This window comes from Anolis carolinensis, chromosome 6 (genome assembly GCF_035594765.1).
Source record: "Anolis carolinensis isolate JA03-04 chromosome 6, rAnoCar3.1.pri, whole genome shotgun sequence".
In the NCBI taxonomy this organism is placed as follows: domain Eukaryota; kingdom Metazoa; phylum Chordata; class Lepidosauria; order Squamata; family Dactyloidae; genus Anolis; species Anolis carolinensis.
Genome location: NC_085846.1, coordinates 52,490,194 through 52,510,753, shown reverse-complemented (window position 1 = coordinate 52,510,753; position 20,560 = coordinate 52,490,194). Strand labels below are relative to the sequence as shown.

Here is a 20,560-nt window from a genome sequence, read left to right as displayed (position 1 = left end):
GGTTATTTGAAGGTATTCCGAGGCATGGGTGCCAACGCTCCAAATTGGAAGGTTAAATTCGAAGCGCCAAACCACTTCAGAACCCCATTCAGATCTATTATGATTAACTAATTTATTACAATTAACGACTTTTCCAATTTTTTTGCTCATGTAGGTATTAGACTGATAAATATCACATTAATAAGTTTTTAAATAAAATAAGTTATCTAGAACATATCTAGCTGAATCTTTCTGCAGAACGTTTGCTACACAAAACAGCTGGCTATCAAAGCAAAAACAAAATGTAAGAGTATCAAGCCTGTGTATATTGAATACAAATAAATGTCATTGATATGGGTATGCCTTTGTTTATCAGGATCCCTGATTTTTTTAGATGAGGCTTAATCAGTTTCATGGCCTAATTGGAAATAGCACTTCCAATTTATTTTCTTGTTTATTTTGTCACAAACAATTTAACGTGTTGCAAAGTGTTACTTAAAATAGTAGCTTTAGCACAGAGATTGTGTTGGTGCAAAATATAATGAAAAGAAATGAGGGCACCTGAATCTGTTAATACTTTTGTATCTGTGCAATAATGGTTTCCTGTTATGGGAGGTGCTCTGTCTGTACATGCACACACTAAGTTTACCAAATTCAGTTCAACTTTACAACATTTATCTTGAAAGTTGTTGAAGATATCGATTCCCTGTGTTCTGTTCGCAAGACTGCCCAAAGTAACTCTTTGTAGCAAGCAAAATCTTCTGTTATGATCCAAATGAAGTACAAAGCCTGCACTGAGTCAATAGTATCAGTTCATACATCCAAGGCAAATATATATATATATATATATATATATACACACACACACACACACACACACACACACACACACACACACACACATACACACACACACACACCTTTTGAAGTATTGCATGAAGTTGCTCTGTTATGTTGAAGGCTAATTCATACCTTGAAAGAGGCAGTTTTGTATTCTGAAACTTTATCGAGGTCTAAGCATCCTACAATTTCAACAATGCATTCTTTTTACAAATTCCTGGCCACTGAATAGCTTATTTCCCTCCCCCACCCCCTGAGTATATAAGCTGGCATGGGCAAACCTCAGCTCTCCAGGTGTTTTGGACTTCAACTCCTACAGTTCCTAACAGCTGGTAGGCTGGTGAAATAATTGTTGCTGGTGAAATAATGATCTTTCCTTTAGCTTTTAATCTTGTAATTTGAGCAACACAACCTTTTGTGCCTCTCCCTTTAATATATTTTGGCCCTTATGAATATTATTAAAGATGAACTAAGATGTAGTGATAAAAAGATTTATTCTGTAAAATTTGGATTCAGTCAAAAGGCCACACTTAAGGGCCTAGAAGGCTGCAAATTCTCAACCCTGGCATAGATCATGAAAAATTACAGATTGCTCTTTAAAAAATGAATGCTCCAAAACATTTGATAGTCTTGATACATAACCAGGCAACGAGGCTACCATTAGGGCAGAGTATAATGAAATAGAATGGTTTCCAACTACCAAGTGGGTTAGGGAAGGATGCATTTTGCCATCTGATCTGTTTAGCTTGTATGCTGAACATATCACATGTAAAGCAATATTTGACTCAGAAGAAGGATATGTGAAAATTGGAGGAAGGAACATCAACAATTTAAGGTATGCAGATGACACCATAATACTGTACTAACAGAAAACAGCGAAAATTTGGAACCATTAATAAAGTCAAGGAAGAAAATGCAAAGTCAAACATTAAGAAAATAAAAAATAACCACCTCAGGTAATTTAGATAACTTTAAAATAGACAAAGACATTGAAATAGTTCCACATCTTAGCTCAGTCGTTAATATGAACTGAGACTGAAATGAAGCAATCAAAAGATGACTGGGACCTGGAAGGGCAGCTATGAAGGAACTAATCAACATCCTGAAGCCTTAAGATATAACAGTGAATGTTAGGATTAGTTTATGGCATCATGTTTTCCCATTTCTATGCCTTATTGTGAAAGCTGTACAGTGAAAAAAAAACTGTAAAAATAAACTCATTTAAAAAGTGTTGCTGGAGAAGAATTCTATGGATTCTGTGGACTTTGAAAAAGACAAATAAATGGATGCTAGAACAACTCAAGCCTGCTACCTAGGAGCCAAGATTACTAAACTGAGACTGTCACACGTTGGCTATGTTGTAAAAAGATATGACTCACTGGACGGTAGTGCTTGGTAAGATAGAAGTCAGTAGGAAAAAAGGAAGACTGCATTCAGGATTGACAGACTCAATCAAGGAACCCACAGCTGTGAGTGTGAAAAACTTGAGCAGTTCTGCTAATGACAGGGTGACGTGGAAATCTCTGATTCATGGAATTTCTGGAGAAAACAGTAGTTAACTACAACAACCTCAAGCACGGGTTTATTGGGTCTACTAGTCCAAAAGAAACAAAGTGTAACAGCTAAAAATATATAACAATCCTTTCACATCTGCAGGACCACAATAATGCAGCAGAGAAAAATCCTAGTATCATAGCCAGAGAGGAAAGTCCTTCCACTTTCAAAAAATCAACCAAAGTCCTATAGGATTTTTGTAAACAAACAATACAACTCTAGCTGTGAAGGACTAAAACAGACCTTCTTGATATGCCACTGTAGGAAGGTCCTGAGGTTAGGAATTATTTTTAAGATCTAGAAAGTAGAAACAATCTGAATATTGTTAATGTGTCATATAATCTCCCCTGGGGGAGAAGAGCAGTATAATAAATAAATAAATAAATAAATAAAAAAGAATTTGTATTAGTCATCAGTCACTTCTAAATTATATTGATAGGGTAATTAATAGGTAAACTAAAAAAATTGTATGTTTGTACTTGTGTCTGTTTTAATTTTTGCCAGCAACCTTGAGTGCCACTGTTGGGGAAAAGTGGAATAATACTAATGATAAATTTGCTGCGCACGCACCCGCATCCACAAAAAGTGAGTCTGCATTGCAAGATAAAACGGGAGGCCTCTTCCTTTCGCTACAGGCATGCCTCTGTTGTTGTTTCGCCTCTTCCATTGCCAAGGAAGGTGCACACTCGGTGAGGGAGGAGGCGGGAAAGGAGAGTGCAGGGCGAGTGATGAGGTGGGAAAGGTGTGCGCCTTTCCCTCCTCCCATACCCTGTGCACGCCTTCCTTGGTGGCAGCGGCGGGAAAGGAGCACGCGGGGTGAGCAATGAGGTAGGAAAGGAGCATGCCCCATGTGCGCCTTCCTTGGTGGCACTGGCGGAAAAAGAACGCACAGGGCGAGCGATGAGGTGGGAAAGGCATGCATCTTTCCCTCCTCACTTGCCCCATGCATGCCTTTCTTGGTGGCAGCTGTGAGAAAGGTGCACACGGGGCTAGGGAGGAGAGAAAGGTGTGTGTCTTTTCCTCCTTCTCCTTCGCACCACACGCACCTTTCATGGCGGAGGAAGAGGGAGCCACCGCTGCAGGGGGCCGGATAAATGGCTTTGATGGGCTGCATGTGGCCCGCGGGCCGTAGTTTGGGGATCCGAAGTCTAGAGCTTGGAAATGTAACTGTCAAAACAACATTACCTGTAATGTTTTACTTTGGGGGTTAACAATGGTAAATTATTTTTATGAAGCCCTTTAATCACGAGTATCACCATTCCATGTTTAGTGTAATAAAATATTTTTGTGTAAAGCATTTTGGGCCTGTATTTTCTATCTTTTATATATTTTTCTTAAATTATAATATTTGAAAAAGTAACATGGCCAAAACTGTTATTAATAAGCTGCTCATAAAACACTGACTAATTAGTAGTTTTTTCAAAAGTCATAGCTAATGCTAAAATGGTGTAATATGAAAAAAAGTCATGCTCTGAAAATTTCAAAGAGTGGAGCTTTTGGAGAAGTTCTTTAAAAACCTTTTAGTTATTTTAGTGGTACAATATTACAGACATACTGCATTGTTAAACGAGAGGGTCATGCAGTTGCAGTATTTCTTTTGCATAAATCATTAACATAGTTGTTACATTGAGAGCTACTATGCAAAACTGAGTACTAGGCTGATACGAACTGTGATGTCTTACCTGCACTCTTCTATGTGGATTTAAATATTATTTTAAAGAGTTAGTATGGAAAAAGAAAATCATTTAGCAGTTAAGAACCAGGTTTAGAAATAGAAATTTGCACATTTCCCTTGCCTTCTCCTTGCGCTTTAAGCCCATCAGTTACTGTCTCATTTTATAAAGATTAAAGTAGAAAAGAGTGAGACTGTAAAAAGAAAGAAGCATCTATTTCTGTAGAACAAAGAAACTTGTTAATTTTACAAGCAATCACAAAAAAGATCATTATGCAACTACTTTCCCAATTCTGAAATTTAACCTTTTTACTCTGTATTTGTCTAGCAGCGGGTTATTAGGCCGCAGGTCGGGATGTTTTGTATATTTACCTGGTTTTATTGTATGTATGTGTAAGTGTGTACGTATTGTATGTTTTACATGTTTTGATATGGTCAAAAGTGACTAATCAATAAAGAATTGTATATAAAAAAAATTCTGAAAGAAAAAAATGCTTATTTAAAGATAACAACAGTAGAGACTCACTTATACAACATAAACAGGTTGGCAGAACGTTGGATAAGCGAATATGTTGGATAATAAGGAGGGATTAAGGAAAAGCTGATTAAACATCAAATTACGTTATGATTTTACAAATTAAGCACCAAAACATCATGTCATTATATAAATAAAAGTGATGTGGTCATGTTCACACCCTCTCCTGGAGGGTGGCATTTCCCTATTCCCCTTTGGGGCCACTGGAACTGTAAGGAGTCAGATATGGAGAGATGTGGTATAATAAAGCAGCATTAACTCAGTTTTTCTTGAGGTTCAGTCCCATTTTGTGAGCATAGTTTTAATCTCATCTGCTTTCCCACTGCCCTGGGGTATTTAAGTCCTTAGGATATGAATACACCATGCATGGAACAACACCTGCAATTGGCCAATTTCATTAGCGTTGAATGGCCTTGCAGCTTCAAAGCCTAGCTGCTTCCTGAATTGGAATTACAAAGAGTCAAGTGTCAGGATGGAGTCACTGGGTAGATCAGACATGGGCCAACTTGGGCCCTCCCTCCAGGCATTTTGGACTTCAACTTCCACAATTCCTGATAGCTTTCCTTTCCCCTTTCCCTTTCCTTTTCCACTTAAGCAGCTGAGGGAGAAAAGGAAAGGTCCCGAGGCTGTTAGGCATGGTGGTTCCCAACTTTCTACTAATTTACACTTCAATGTACACTGCCAGTGGGAAGGGGGAGACGCAGTTGGTGCAGGCCGAAAGCAGTGCCCGACGGGAAAAGTTTGTGCCAGCTGCGTCTTGCCCCTCCTGGAGAGGCCCACTTCGCATTGCTGCTTAAGAACACACAGCAGGACTGTTCGCGAGAAGGGCAGGACGCAACTGCAGCAGACTTTTCTCATTGGGTACAGCGTCCGGCCTGCACTGGCTGCATCTTACTCTTCTTGGCGAGCACCTGGCACGCGGACAGGCCCGCTGCGCGTTGCTAACTAGCAACACGCAGTGGACCTCTATGCGCACTGAGCACTCACCAGGACAGATGAGACGTCGCCAGCTGAGACCTTTACAGTGCACAGTGTCCGGCCAGCACCGGCTGTGTCTCACCCTTCCCAGTGAGCGACCAGCATGCAGAGAAGGCCACTGTGCGTTGCTACCTATCAACGCGCAGCAGGCCTCTCCGTGCGCCGGGTGCTCACCAGGAGGTATGAGACGTGGCCGGCACAGACTTTTCTTATCTGGCATAATGTCCGGCCTGCACCACCCGCGTCTCACCCCTTCTGACGAGTGCGCAGCGAGCAGAAAGGCCCGCTGTGCGAGAAACAGCTGTGGATCCGGGCAGGCGTCAGATAATACGGAACGTCGGATGAGCGGAGGTCAGTTAAACGAGACTCTACTGTAATTAAATACAGCAGGTCTGCTTGTTATATATCCTATTATGCTTTGGCACAACCCCAAGACGACATTGATTTCATATTTTAAAAATAGTGATTTGGATGTATATATGAAAATTTTATTACATGAAGGGTCCTAGAAGAAATCCATTGTGTATTTGAGCATTAATGTTCATTTTGAAAATGTTACATGCTGTAACATCACGTTTCTAACTAGTTGACTCTGTTGAGTGCCTATGACACCAGGACTGGAGAAACTATGCTCATCCAGATGGTCATGATCTGCACTGGAATTTGATAAAACAGGAAGATGGTCTGGAAGGAGTGTAATGATTTCTAATGGCATCTTCAAGTAGCGTGATTCCATATATCATGCAGCAATATTTTTCTGTGTTTTTTTAAAATTATTTTTAGTCAGTTTTCTCATCTGTGGTATATAATTAAAAAGGCGAAAAACATTGAGGTAAGGTAATATAGTGTGGAAAAGGAAGTGTAGGAGGGGAAGGAACGGAGGGAGTTTAAGGAGGGGGAAAGAACCAGGATAGCGGGATAAGGGACAGAATGTAGGGGATAGGGGGAAAAAAGGGTAGGGCATATAGGTTAAAAGTTTATTATGGTCTTCCATTCTTTTCTCTTCCCGTTTTTATCATTCTTTGTTGTCTTACTGCTCATGTTTTCTAGGCTCCTCTGAATTTCATTTCACAGCAGCTCCTATTTGTTCTCTAATCCTTTACATTCTTTCTGTACTCTTTGTATGTCTTCCAGTCTGTCATTTTTAGTGGTTTTCCTCTGTTTTCCCTCAGTAGGAAAGTTAATCTATCCATATAATAGACTTCATCTAGTTTTTCTAACTAGAGTACTTTTGTAGGAATTTCTTGCAATTTCCAATATCTTGCAAAGGTAATCTTTGCTGCCATTGCTATATAAGTAAATAAGATGTCCTCATTTCTGTTTAAATCCATCATACTTTCTGTTAACCTTATAAGGTAGTATTCTGGTTTCATTGGAAATGATTTTTTCAAAATTTCTTTGTGTTTCTTCATGTATTTGTTTCCAGTATTTTGAAGTTTCAGAGCACATCCACCATGCGTGGTAAAATGTTTCTTCTTACTTCTTACATTTCCAGCAGTGATTTTGGGCGTTTTTATACATTAACCCTAATTTCTTCAGTGTTATATACCAGCGGTAAAACATCCTTAGCCAGTTCTCTTGCAAATCTGAGTACATATATTTTAATTTTTTATTCCAAATTGTTTCCCATTCTGCTAATTTTATTGGGCGTCCAAAATTTCTTGCTGATTTTATCATGCAACTTTAAATTTCTTCTGTCTTTGTTGACCGTTCTAAGAGTTTGTTATTAATTTTTGTAATATCTTTCTTGTCATTTTGTAATATTTTGTCCAAAGAATTCTCGCTTTCATTAAAACCTGTATTCTTATCTTTCTCAAACACTTTATTTCCACATATTGGAACCACAAAATTTTATTAAATTTTTGTCTGAGTTCCTCCTAGGTTCTTAATTGATGTTTACCTTTTTTTTAAAAAAAAAAAAAATCCTTGTATCTTGGCCATTCCGTCCATCCCAAATGTTTTTTTCTGATTCACCCCTAAAGGAGAGAGCCACATTGGTGTCTTTGTATACATATTTTTTATACATTTCCCAAATTTTAATTAATGAAGATCTTATAAAATTGTTACCAATTTTTCTATCTTTCTTTTATCATACCAAAGGTACAAGAGCCAGCCACGTCTTAAGTCAAAACTTTCTAATGTCAAAATATTATCTTTTTGTAACTTTGACCAGTCTTTAATCCAGGAGAGTGCACAAGCATCAAAATAAAGTTTTAAATTTGGAAGACCAAAGCCACCCCTCTTTTTTATGTCCGTCATTATTGGATATTTAATTCTTGGTCTTTTTTCCTTTCCATATAAATTTTGAAAACTCTTTATTCCAATCCGTGAAAGTTTTCTTGTTGTGTATTATTGGCAAGTTTTGAAACAAATATAACATTTTTGGTAAGATATTCATTTTGACTATTCCTATTCGGTCCAGTAATGAAATTTTTAATTTTTTCCAATTTTGAAGGTCTTGTCTGATTTCTTTCCATTTCACATGGTAATTATTCTTAAGACCCTGTGCATTTTTTGCCATGATCCATATACCTAAGTATTTAATATTCGTTGTTATTTGAATTCATGTCTTATCTTCTAATTCTTCTTGACTCTTTTTGCCAACTTTTGTTCCTCTCAGTTGGTCTAATTTTATGTTTCTTAATAGCACTTCAAGTGCAAGTATGAAAATTAAAGGTGAAAGAGGGCACCCTTGACGTGTCACTTTATTTATCTTTATGTCTTTTGAATATTGACCATTTATTAATATATTTGCATGTTGTTTATCATAGATGGCATTTATAGCATTATTACATTGATGACTAATATCAATTTCTTTGAATAGTAATTTAACAAATGTTCAATTTAGATTATCAAATGCTTTTTCCACATTGACTGATAGGAGAGTAATTTCTTTTTGATGGCTCATCTCGTAGTATTCTATAATGTCTAATATACATCTCACATTATCTTTCATCTGTCTTCCAGGAAGAAATCCTTTTTGTTCATTTCCAATCCAAACATTTAAAAACTCTTTAATATGTTTGCTAAGATATTTGTAAAATTTTTGTACTCCACATTTAATAAGGAAATAGGGCAGTAATTTTTAACATCCATCCTGTCCGTGTCTTCTTTTGGCAGAGTAATTTTATCCACCAATTTCCATGATTCTGGGATCTCCCTTTTTTGAAGTGCTAAATTCATTATTTTCTTCAAGTGACTAATTATTTTCTCTTTCATTATTTTATAAAAACTAGCCATGAAGCCATCTGGGCCTGGTGCTTTATTCGGTTTCAAATCTTTTATAGCCTTTCTTATTTCTTCCTCAGTAATTTCTTTGTTTAGCTGTTCTCTCTGACTTTCCGTATTTTTCTGTAATTTTTATTCCCCTAAGTATTTTATAATTAATTCTGAATCTACTTCCTCTTGTTTATATAATTGGCTGTAAAATTTTCCAAATTCTTCCCTTATTTCCTTATAGGTGTTACAGTCTTTTTCCTTTCCTCTTATCTTTATAAGGTTGGTGTTTTTTTTCCTTCTTATTTTTCTTGCTAACCAGGCCCCTGGTTTGCTGGCGTTTTCAAAGTCATATTGTTTGATAAATTTAAGACATTTTGCTGTTTGTTCTAATTCAATGTGTCCTTTTCCCCTTTTCAATTTTATTATCTCCCTTTTTATTTCGTGGTTCTGCAGCTTTACTTTTAACTCTTTTTCTTTACTGTTTAATTCTTGATTAATTTTATCCATTTTTTGATTTCTTATTCTATTTTTCCTTGCTTTTTGTTGGACGAGGTTACTTCTGTGTCATTTAATTTAAATAATTCCTTTGTTAATTCAATATTTTTTCTTATTTCATCCTCCATTTTCATCAAGTTGTCATCAAATTTCCATCTGTATATAGATCTTTTATCATTTACAGTCATCTCAATTGTGTTGTGATCTGATTTATCTCTAGGGAGAATGTTTATCCTGTCAGTTTTTGTTGTGATCGTATTTGTGGCCCATATCATTTCAATCCTTGACCAGGTCTCATGTCTATTTGAGTAAAATGTATAGACTTTTTCATTGGGGTTTTGTATCCCCAGATGTCTTGTAAATCATACTCCTCTTTCAAAGCAATTAAATTTTTGGGAAGTAGTCCAATCTTTTCTTTATTTCTCCTATTTGTCTTTTTTACTTTTGTCCAATTTGGTATTCAATACCCCACTGAAGTCTCCTAAAATAAGTATGTGGTCCATTTCTATTTTAGTTATCTGTTCTTTTAGGCTTTTTGTAAATTGGGTTTTAGGGCCATTTGGGGCATACATGTTACATATTAAATTTTTTGCTGATTAATTGTTATTTCTATTGCCACAACCCTACCCTCCAAATCGGTAAATTTTTGTTCCACCAGAATATCTTTGTTGACATATATTACCACTCCCCTCTTCTTTTTTAGGTCGGCCGAGTAAAACTCTTTTCCATTTTTTTTGTTTATTAGATGGGTCACATGTTTTTGGCAAATATGAGTCTCTTGGAGCGCCGCCACACCATAGCCCCTTTTAAAATTTGATTCATATACTCTTCATCTTGTTTGGTGAATTTAGTTCATTCACATTGTTTGTGTAAAATTTTAACTTCATCTTGATTCTTTCCATCTGTTGTTTCGCTGTCTTCGTCCTCCTCTGGATAATGCGAATCCATTGGTTCAATGCCTGCACCTAGTTCCTGGTCTTCCGGAGAGTGGTACCTTGCCCTTTTCGGGTTTTTTCCCTTTTGTTGAGGATGAACCTGTTGTTTTTTCTTTGCTGTCTTTCTTAAGTTTTTTTGCTCATAAAAATCTTTTGCTTTCTCCTCTGTTGTTAGCCACTATTTTTCATTTTGGTAGGTCACCATTAGGCCTTCTATTTTTTCCCACCTGAATCTTTTTTGTTTTGTTTTTTAAGTTCATCAGTCAAAAAGAAGTACTTTCTTCTTCTATTAAGAGTTGCCAGTGGGAATTCTTTTAGGATCATGATCTTGCTGTCTTTATAGAATGAAGGTTTCCTGCTACAGTAGAGTCTCACTTATCCGACATAAACGGGCCGGCAGAACGTTGGATAAGCGAATATGTTGGATAATAAGGAGAGATTAAGGAGAAGCCTATTAAACATCAAATTAGGTTATGATTTTACAAATTAAGCACCAAAACATCATGTTATACAACAAATATGGCAGAAAAAGTAGTTTAATACACAGTAATGCTATGTAGTAATTACTATATTTACGAATTTAGCACCAAAAGATGATATATTGAAAACATTGACTACAAAAATGCGTTGGATAATCCAGAACGTTGGATAAGCGAGTGTTGGATAAGTGAGACTCTACTGTATTTTGTATTAAAACTTCATCTTAAACTCTCTTCTTAATGAAATGCACAATTATGTCTCTTGCCACCTTATTCCTTTTTGCATAGCCTGGATTCTGTAACATCTATCTATCTCATTCTCCACTTCTTTGCGCGGTTATTGCAATAGATTTGCTTTTAACTCAGTTTTAATTTCTCTTATGTTTACGTTCTCCTCCTCCTGAATGTTTCTAAATGTTTCTGGAATTCTATCTCTCTTTGTTCAGATTTTTCTTGCAGTGTTTCTATTTTGGTGTTTTTAAGCTCCAAGTCTTCCATTTTCTTTTTCATCTTATTTTGTGTTCTAATTTTGCACTATTTCATTTTAAATCTTTTATATCATCATGTGTCTTCCTTATTTCATCTTTCAGTTGATTTATTTCATCTTTTATCTCTTTTTTCATTTCCAGCATTACTTGTTGCATTTCTTTTTGTTGTTTGTTGTGTTCCTCTGACCTTTTTTGTAATTCTTTCTGGTAATTATCTTGTTTTTCTGACACTTCTTGAATTTCTTTCATAATGTCTTTCATACTGATTTCTTCCAATTGTGAGGGTCTTCTTGCCTTCCCTTTATTGTCCTTAATATCCTTCTCAAATTTTGGTTTACGTCCTGCCATTATGCTTTCATTCTTTCACATTGCTATCTTTGTCTCTACCTTTATCTTATTCCCAAATTTAACCTTTATTTATTTATCCTTCCCTCTACCAAGCAATTGTCCCTTGATTCCTTATTTGAGTCTCTCAGTCCCTCTGCCCTTGTGTCCTGCCTGTTGAGACAGATCTTATTGATTGTGTCCACTAATTATTAGGTCCTACTTTTCCTTCCAGTGTTATCACTGTCCCTGCTTTATCCTTACCTATGTCCTCGTGTCCTCCTCCTCCATTGTCCTTCCCGCCGTCTCCGTCGTCCTTTCCGCCACTGCCACCAGTTCTTTTGCTTGTTTTTATTCTTTACCCACTTTTGCCTATCTGTAACAACCTTTCTCTATGATTTTTAGTCCTCCAATCCGTCTTCTTTAATCTTCCAGTTTCAATGCTTCTGCTTCCTGTTACCTGGCACCTCTATGATGGTGCCCTTCTTTTATCTTCCCGCTTTCTTTCCTTTTGTTCTGCCCTTCGCTTTACTCTTAAGGCTCTTCCACTCTTACTCATGCAGTCTTCCTTCAGGTCTCAGATCCTGTTTCCAGCAACACTGGTTGTTTATGAAGAAGGTGACTGTAGTCAAAACAACATGTCGCCCAAGGTCAGTGCCGATAGCTCTGATAATCCGAAAGCGGTTCGCTGTCCTTTCTCCAAGCTTTCTCCTAGCTTTCCCACCTTCCTGGCTTTAATTCAATCGTCCCTTGTAAATCGATCCATGGTTTTTTGTTTTTTTTTTAGGGTTAGTCCCCTCTCTCTTTAGCCCTTAAGATGAATCCTGCCGCACTTCTGATTGTTAAGTTTTGAGTCTAGATTCTCAGTCCAAGAAAAGAACTTTTTCTTTGAAAAACTTACTTTCGTGTTTCTTCTTAATTCTTTCTTTTAGGTTTAAAATGGACCAGGCAGGTGGTATTTGCAGGGCTTTTGCCCCACTTCTTGCCTTGGGAGCTAAAAGCTCTGACCCGACTGACTAGGCTGATGGCTTGCCAGGAGCCCTAGCAAGTCCTGCCCGCTAGCATTGGTGCCCACCAGAAGCCTATTTTTCTGTGTTTTGATTTGATCAGGTTGTTTGTTTCTTTGCCCATTTACTGACTGGTAAGGATGAGAATGGAATTTTTTTTGAGCATCATGACACTTGATAAGCAACTACACATGTTATGGGGGAAAGGAGAGAAAAACTTCTTGAGATGGTGCAATTTTCGGCAGTAACTGCAAGATCGTATGTAATTTGCACTTCTGATAAAACACAAATGAGTAAAGGCAATGCTATAAAAGTGTGAATACAAGCTCTCCAAAATGTTTTGTGAAGATAAAAGTGGGTAAATGATCAATACAAATTGTCATGAAAGTACCTTTCGCGATATCCTTCTGTGATGCGATACAAGTGATTAGCACCTCCATCAACACATGCTCTCAATACAGCTGGAAAGAAAAAAAAGCTGTCAAAAAGCTGCTAGCATATCTATATCTATATATATAAACATGTAATGTGGAACTTTATTATGGAGTAAACAGCAAAACCACTGAACCCAATCACACCAAATTTGGCCACAGAGACTTTTGATTTCCCAAATACAGTCTCTGATCTGTCCTTTGTGCTAGGGTGCCTTCCAGTTCATTTAGTTAAGCCCCTTTAGGCTCTGCCCTCACACTGCCTATAAAATACAGACTTTCTGATTTCAACTGGATTATATGGCAGTGTAGACTCAAGGCCCTTCCACACAGCTATATAACCCCAAATGTCAAGGCACATAATCCACAGTATCGGCTTTGAACTGGATTATCTTGAGTCCAAACTGCCATATAATCCAGTTCAGTGTGGATTTTATATAGTTGTGTAGAAGGGGCCTCATAAAATCCATTTCTAAGCAGATAATACAAGATTATAAATATAATATCTAAAATTACTGTAGTATAATAATACAGAACAATATAATCTCTAAAATCAGGACAGTAAATAAAGAGCAACACTCTGAAAACAGGGGAATTCCAGACAGGAAACAATCAGGGCCAGCTAACACCTCCCAACAAAGGATTCCCCCCAGGCAGGAAGCAGCAAGGTTTTGAAGCTGCAAGGCCATTAAATGCTAATCAAGGTGACTAGTTGCAGCATCCATACTTGCCACACCGAGACTATTAATTGCCATCCAATTTGGGCAACCAAGGATTGCACAAGGTAGAAAGCGGCCAGGCTTGCAAGCTGCAAGACTATTCAGTGCAATTTAAGCTGGCCAAACAATGATTCCCCTACAAAGCAAGTAGCCAGGCTTCAAAGCGGCTCTTTGATTGAGGGTGCTATTCCAGCTTGTCAAACAAGAATTCCCCTAGCTATAACGCAGCCAGGCATTGAAGCTGCAAGGCTATTCAGTGCAATTCAACCAGACCAACAAAGGATTAACCTTGGTAGAAGACTGCCAGGCTTTGAAGTAGCGATACTACTCTGTAGTATTGAATCTGACCACCCAAAGATTCCCCTAGGTAGCAAGCAGTCAGGCTTTGAATTAGTGAGGCTATTCATTTCAATTCTAGCAGCCCAAAAAACCATTCCCCTAGAACGCAAGTACCCAGCCTCCCAAGCAGCAAGCCTATTCCATTGTATTCCAGCTCACCAAACAAGGATTCCCAAAAAAATAAAAAAGCCAGGCTTTGAGGCTGCAAGGCTATTCACTGCTATTCCATCTGGCCAACAAATGATTCCCACATGCTGCAGCAACGCGTGCCCGGGCACAGCTAGTACTTATATAGAAATGCTTCCTTGCAACACGGTGTAAGTCTTTGTATCAAGAATATTTTGTATTTATTGAGTTTTTGTTGCTGTCCATTTATAAATCTGTGGATGCTCAAGTCTCATTACATACAGTGGCATATTAAAATGTCCCTTACTTAAAATGGCAAAATCAAGGTGTACTCCTTGTATATTTTGGAAGTGGGTGGAGATAATATTCTCAAGCTTTGGGTGATTGACTCCCTGGTCAATATATGCTGCCTTACAAATTGAGTATCCAAAGTAATTTTAAAAAGCAAACTATATTACATCATTTTAAAGAGAAAAAAATAGGAAAGAAGATCTGAAAGAACAAAAAATCCAACTAATTTCCAACACTTTGGGTTCAAAAGACACTGACAGGCTTTAATGGTTTTAATTAAGTCTGTTATCTATTTTTGCACTTTTAATGCCTGATTTCTAGGGTGCTGATTTCCCACTGTTTTATGTAGTGTTTGAAGTGTATGTCAATGCTTTTTTATCACAACATTTATGGTTTAATTGGAAGACAGCTTCATGTTCTCCATCTTTTCTTTCTCTATCATTAAAAAATGATATTAGCACCAACTGGGTCTCTGGGGAGGAAATTCCATAAATGAGAAGAAACCAGAGAGGAAGGAAGGGCCACTACTTCCGCTCAGAGTTGGGAGAAGTCCAGAGGAAGAGCACACTAACAATAATGTGTCAACAATGGAAGCAAACAAAAGTGTCTAAATCTGAGATCACCTAGAAATCCTGTGGTACTATATTCGTTGGTATCCATATATTCCAGTTCGAAGTGTTTCTTGCTCCTTGTGGGCTATGATGTTCTTCCTATTCCCCTTTTCCTATCTAAACATAAGTATTTTAATTTAATTCTAAACCCAATATGGAGATTTAAGTCTTATTCAAATCAACTAATGAATGAATTAATGTTCAAACATTAAGCCAATTGCATTTTAAATTGGTTTATAGTCCTAATAAAAGTCAGGAACTGCATACATCTGCAGTCATGAATTCATTGGTGTGCTAAAAATATGCAGCTACAAAAATCCACCAAGAATTCATGTCCTAACCAAAAAAAAAACACTTGTTTAAAATATTTCTAGCATATTTTTGCTCTTTGAACACTAAGGCCCATCTACACTGGCATATGATATACAGTAGAGTCTCACTTATCCAAGCCTCGCTTATCCAAGCTTCTGGATTATCCAAGCCATTTTTGTAGTCAATGTTTTCAATATATCATGATATTTTGGTGCTAAATTCGTAATTACAACATAACATTACTGCGTATTGAACTACTTTTTCTGTCAAATTTGTTGTATAACATGATGTTTTGGCGCTTAATTTGTAAAATCATAACCTAATTTGATGTTTAATAGGCTTTTCCTTAATCCCTCCTTATTATCCAAGATATTCGCTTATCCAAGCTTCTGCCGGCCCGTTTAACTTGGATAAGTGAGATTCTACTGTAGTTTAATTGCACTAAACTGCATTATATCACTTTACACTGACCATATCATGCAGTTTTAAATCATATTTTTATGGCAATGTATATGGGATCTTAGTCAACCACTCATGTAATGCTTTCATTTCGACTTCTAACAGATAGAAAAGAAATGGGAAAGCACCACATCAGACCAACCATCCCTGCTATTTTTCTACCCAGGCATTCAAAAAGGCCAGTAGTGGCCCCAAGGTGAAAAGAGTTGAAGGAGTCTATACTTAGTTTTCCTGGGAGAATCATATAATCATAGAGTTGGAAGAGACTTCATGGGCCATCCAGTCCTGCCAGGAAGCAGGAAAATCACATTCAAAACCACCCCCGCCAGATGGCCATCCAGTCTCTGCTTAAAAGCTACCAAAGAAGGAGCCTCCACCATAGTCCAATGGAGAGAGTTCCACTGCCAAACAGCTCTCACAGTGAGGAAGTTCTTCTTAATGTTCAGGTGGAATCTCCTTTCCTGTAGTTTAACACCGTTGTTTCGCATCCTATTCTCCAGGGCAGCTGAAAACAAGCTTGCTCCCTCCTCCCTATGACTTCTCCTCACATATTTAATTATACATGGCTATCATGTCTCCTTTCAGACTTCTCTTCTGCAAGCTAAACATGCCCAGCTCTTTAAGCCACTCGTCATACAGCTTGTTCTCCAGACTCTTGATCATTTTACTAACCCTCCTCTGGACACATTCCAGCTTGTCAACATCTCCCTTGAATTGCATTGCCCAGAATTGGACACAGTAGTCCAGGTATGATATGACCAAGGCAGAATAGAGGGGTAGCATGATTTCCCTGGATCTAGACAACATACTCCTATTTATGCAGGCCAAAATCCCATTGGCTTTCTTAGCTGCTGCATCACATTGTTGGCTCATATTTAACTTGTCCACGAGGACTCCAAGATCTTTTTCACACATACTGCTGTCGAGACAGGCACCCCCCATTCTGTATCTTTGCATTTCATTTTTTCTGCCTAAGTGGAGTATCTTGCATTTGTCCTTGTTGAACTTCATTTTGTTAGTTTCAGCCCATTTCTCTAATCTGTTAAGATCATTTTGAATTCTGCTCCTGTCTTCTGGAGTATTGGCTATCCCTCCCACTTTGGTGTCATCTGCAAACTTGATGATCATGTCTTCTAGCCCTACATCTAAATCATTAATAAAGATGCTGATACTCATAATCTTGCCTTTCACCACTCTACTAAGAAAAGGCGATGATTCTTTTTTTTTTTATAGAAGTTAAGGTACAGTAGTCACAGTGACCTGTAAATAATTTTTTCTATATTTTTGGGCTAGTTTTTTGCCTTAGAAGCAGCAGCCTCTATCAGAATATTTCTTAGTAATCAATTTCCCGTGAAATATTGTGTTAAAAAAGTAGTTCCTTTGATAATATTTAAATTACTGTTAACTAATTTTATTGTCTTCAGACATTTTGGGGGGGGGGGGGAATGGTTTAAAATACTCTGTACCTTTGTCCACACTGTTCATTCTTCTACCATGGCTGATTTTTTGAACCCCCAACTGTTCCACCTTTCCACTTTCACTTATTTCTGGAGATAATCTTATACATGTATTATAAGAACAACAACGTCAAAATGAGAGAGTAAAAACACCTCAATGGCAATTAAATAAAGCTGTGAAAATGTGAATTGTAGATGTTTTCTTCTAAGGTAATAATTTAAATGTGACACTGAAATGCAGCTATCTCGGTACTGATAGGTTTTTGAAGTCTGAAAATTAGATTGTTCAATAATTCAGTGTGGGCCTGTACAAACTTCTAATTCTGACTGTAACTATTTCTTCTTTTTTCATTGCACAATTCTTTGTTTTCCCCCAAAGCAACTTTATCGATTTCTGACTCTAAGAAAACAAACAGCTCTGAGTATGATAGAATGAACCCTGCTTAAAAGTGATTTGAATTGCTATTTGGAATTTCCATCAGACAGATTTTGAAAGTGAAAAAAGTTGCTCACATTGTACCAAGGCAACTTGTTACCAAAATATAAAACAAAGGGAATATTTCTTAATACAGTAGAGTCTCACTTATCCAACACTCACTTATCCAACATTCTGGATTATCCAACGCATTTTTGTAGTCAATGTTTTCAATACATTGTGATATTTTGGGGCTAAATTCGAAAATGCAGTAATTACTACTTAACATTACTTCATATTGAACTACTTGTTCAATTTGTTGTATAACATTATGTTTTGATGCTTAATTTGTAAAATCATAACCTAATTTGATGTTTAATAGGCTTTTCCATAATCCCTCCTTATTATCCAACGTATTCGCTTATCCAACATTCTGCCAGCCCGTTTATGTTGGATAAGTGAGACTCTACTGTACTCATAATCATGGGAAAATGAGTCACATTTTCAGTCCTTTGCATAAGAGTTGAGGTCTGTGTTGGGCTTGCAACCTTCTCATAACTAAACACTCAATCACAAGAGAATGGATAAATTCTCAAATATTGCTATTTTACTGCTAAAGACAGCAAATTAAATATGTTAAAGCAATTGATAGCACGTCATAAATATTTTAAAATCAATGTGAAAACATACAAAATTGGGCAGGGGGCTTCGCAATAAAATGAATAGCCTTATCCTGCTATAATATTATCTTTGCTTGCCAGCAAAAGAAACTGGGTGGTGGTGGGGGGGGGGGGGGGGAATACAACCTAGTCTTCTATGGAAGGGAGCTTCAGAGAGCGGGAGCAGCCATTAAGAAGGAATTCTCTTGTGTCCTTGCCTGGCCATCCAAAGTAACTGTATGCAAATGGCAGATCATCATCAACCATCTGGATCATGTTCCCCCATCAATGTTGGAAGAGGTTCAATAACCAGGAGGTCTGGAGATGCTGAAAATGAGTCTCGACTCCACATCTGATTCAATGGACTCCAGGTAAGAGTCTGATTGGAAACTCTAGATGCCGATTTCAAAGGAGGCATTCCTCCCACAGCCATTGCCGATATCAGAACTGATGAAGTTGAGTATGGCCTGGCAGAGACCTTACTGTAGGAGAGTCCTAGTAAGAGTGAATTAATTCAATTCGATACTGTACTGGATGGCACAGAGATCAGTATAGAACAAGTCCAACTGAGTAATGTTTTGCCAGCTTCAGGGATTATTGTGAAGGCTGAAGTGAGTAGCAGTTGAGAATCTCTGGATAAAAAGGGACCCCTTTGGTAGCAGTAACATCGAACTATATGACCTGTGTCTTGGATCTTGGCTGTTACCCCTGGGTTAGATCTCTAGACCAGGGGTCCCCAAACTAAGGCCCGGGGGCCAGACGCGGCCCACCAAAGCTATTTATCCGGCCCCCATGGCACAAGGGCAGAAGGGGGTTGGGCTAAATGACCCAAGGGGTCTCTTCTTCTCTTACAACCCTTATTATTATTATTATTATTATTATTATTATTATTATTATTATTATTATTATTATTAAACATTGAGGCTGGGTGGCCATCTGTCAGGGATGCTTTGCTTGTGCTTTTGGTGCACAAAGGCAGAAGGAGTTGGATTAAATGGCCCAAGGGGTCTCTTCCAACCCTCTTTATTATTATTATTATTATTATTATTATTATTATTATTATTATTATTATTATTAACATTGAGGCTGGGTGGCCATCTGTCAGGGTGCTTTGCTTGTGCTTTTGGCGCACAAAGGCAGAAGGGGATTGGACTCAATGGCCCAAAGGGTCTCTTCCAACCCTCTTTATTATTGTTGTTGCTGTTGTTGTTGTTAATTAATATTGCTCGGTGGACAACTATAGTCCGGCCCTCCAACAGTCCGAAGGATCGTGAACTGGCCTCCTGTTTAAAAAGTTTGGGGACCCCTGTATTAATATATAATGCTAATATTGTACTATGCTAATAGTATAATATATTGTATGTACATACAACTTGTAAGCCGCTCTGAGTCCCCTTCGGGGTGAGAGAGGGTGGGGTAGAAATGTAGCAAATAAATAAATAAATGATTGTTGTTGTTTTTTTGGGGGGGGCGTTTACACTACAAATAAGATATGTGCAGTGTACATAGGAATTTGTTCATTTTTTTTTCAAATGATAGTTCGGCCCCTCAACAATCTGAGGGACCATGAACCGGCCCTCCACTTTAAAAGTTTGAGGACCCCTGCTCTAGACCCAGACCTTGTTCTTATAATCCTCTTTTGAACTCTGCTGTATTTTGAAACCCTGCTTTGGATCTCATTATACCGTGAGACCTTGTATCTGAATTCTGCACTGACCTCCTGGCTTGATTTATGAAATTGAATACCGGCTTGTACCTTTGGACTTGATTTTGGAGTACAGACTGTGCCTTTGTGACTTGGGACTTTGTTTTTTATTATCCCAGCTATGTGCTGCATTTCTGTTCTGTAATCAGACGTTAAAAATATTCTGTGTTTAAGTTCTGTTAACTAAACTGACTTTGGCACATCCTGGGGTTGTTTGGTTAAACTCTGTCCTCAGGGCTCTCGTTATTGGGTGAGAGCCCTGAAACACGACATATTTCTCTTATGATGAATTTAATCTTGGTCAACAATCTTCCCAGAGTGTGAGGGGATTGGGACCAAGTATCTGGCTTGTACCTTTGGACTTGATTTTGGAGTACAGACTGTGCCTTTGTGATTTGGGACTCTGTTTTTTTTATTATCCCAGCTATGTGCTGCATTTCTGTTCTGCAGTCAGACGTTAAAAATATTCTGTGTTTAAGTTCTGTTAACTAAACTGGCTTGGCACATCCTGGGGTTATTTGGTTAAACTTT

General features: G+C 37.7%; 1 protein-coding gene across 4 annotated transcripts in view; it reads right to left on the bottom strand.

Annotated features, from left to right (window-relative positions):
• The window catches only part of tpk1 (thiamin pyrophosphokinase 1), a 379,442-nt gene that overhangs the window by 206,648 nt on the left and 152,234 nt on the right, over positions 1-20,560 (bottom strand). For all 4 annotated transcript variants that reach the window (XM_062957472.1, XM_062957471.1, XM_062957473.1 and 1 more), the window contains exon 4: positions 12,897-12,966. In XM_062957472.1, the coding sequence (XP_062813542.1) occupies positions 12,897-12,966 (70 nt within the window). The remainder of the gene's footprint in view (positions 1-12,896; positions 12,967-20,560) is intronic.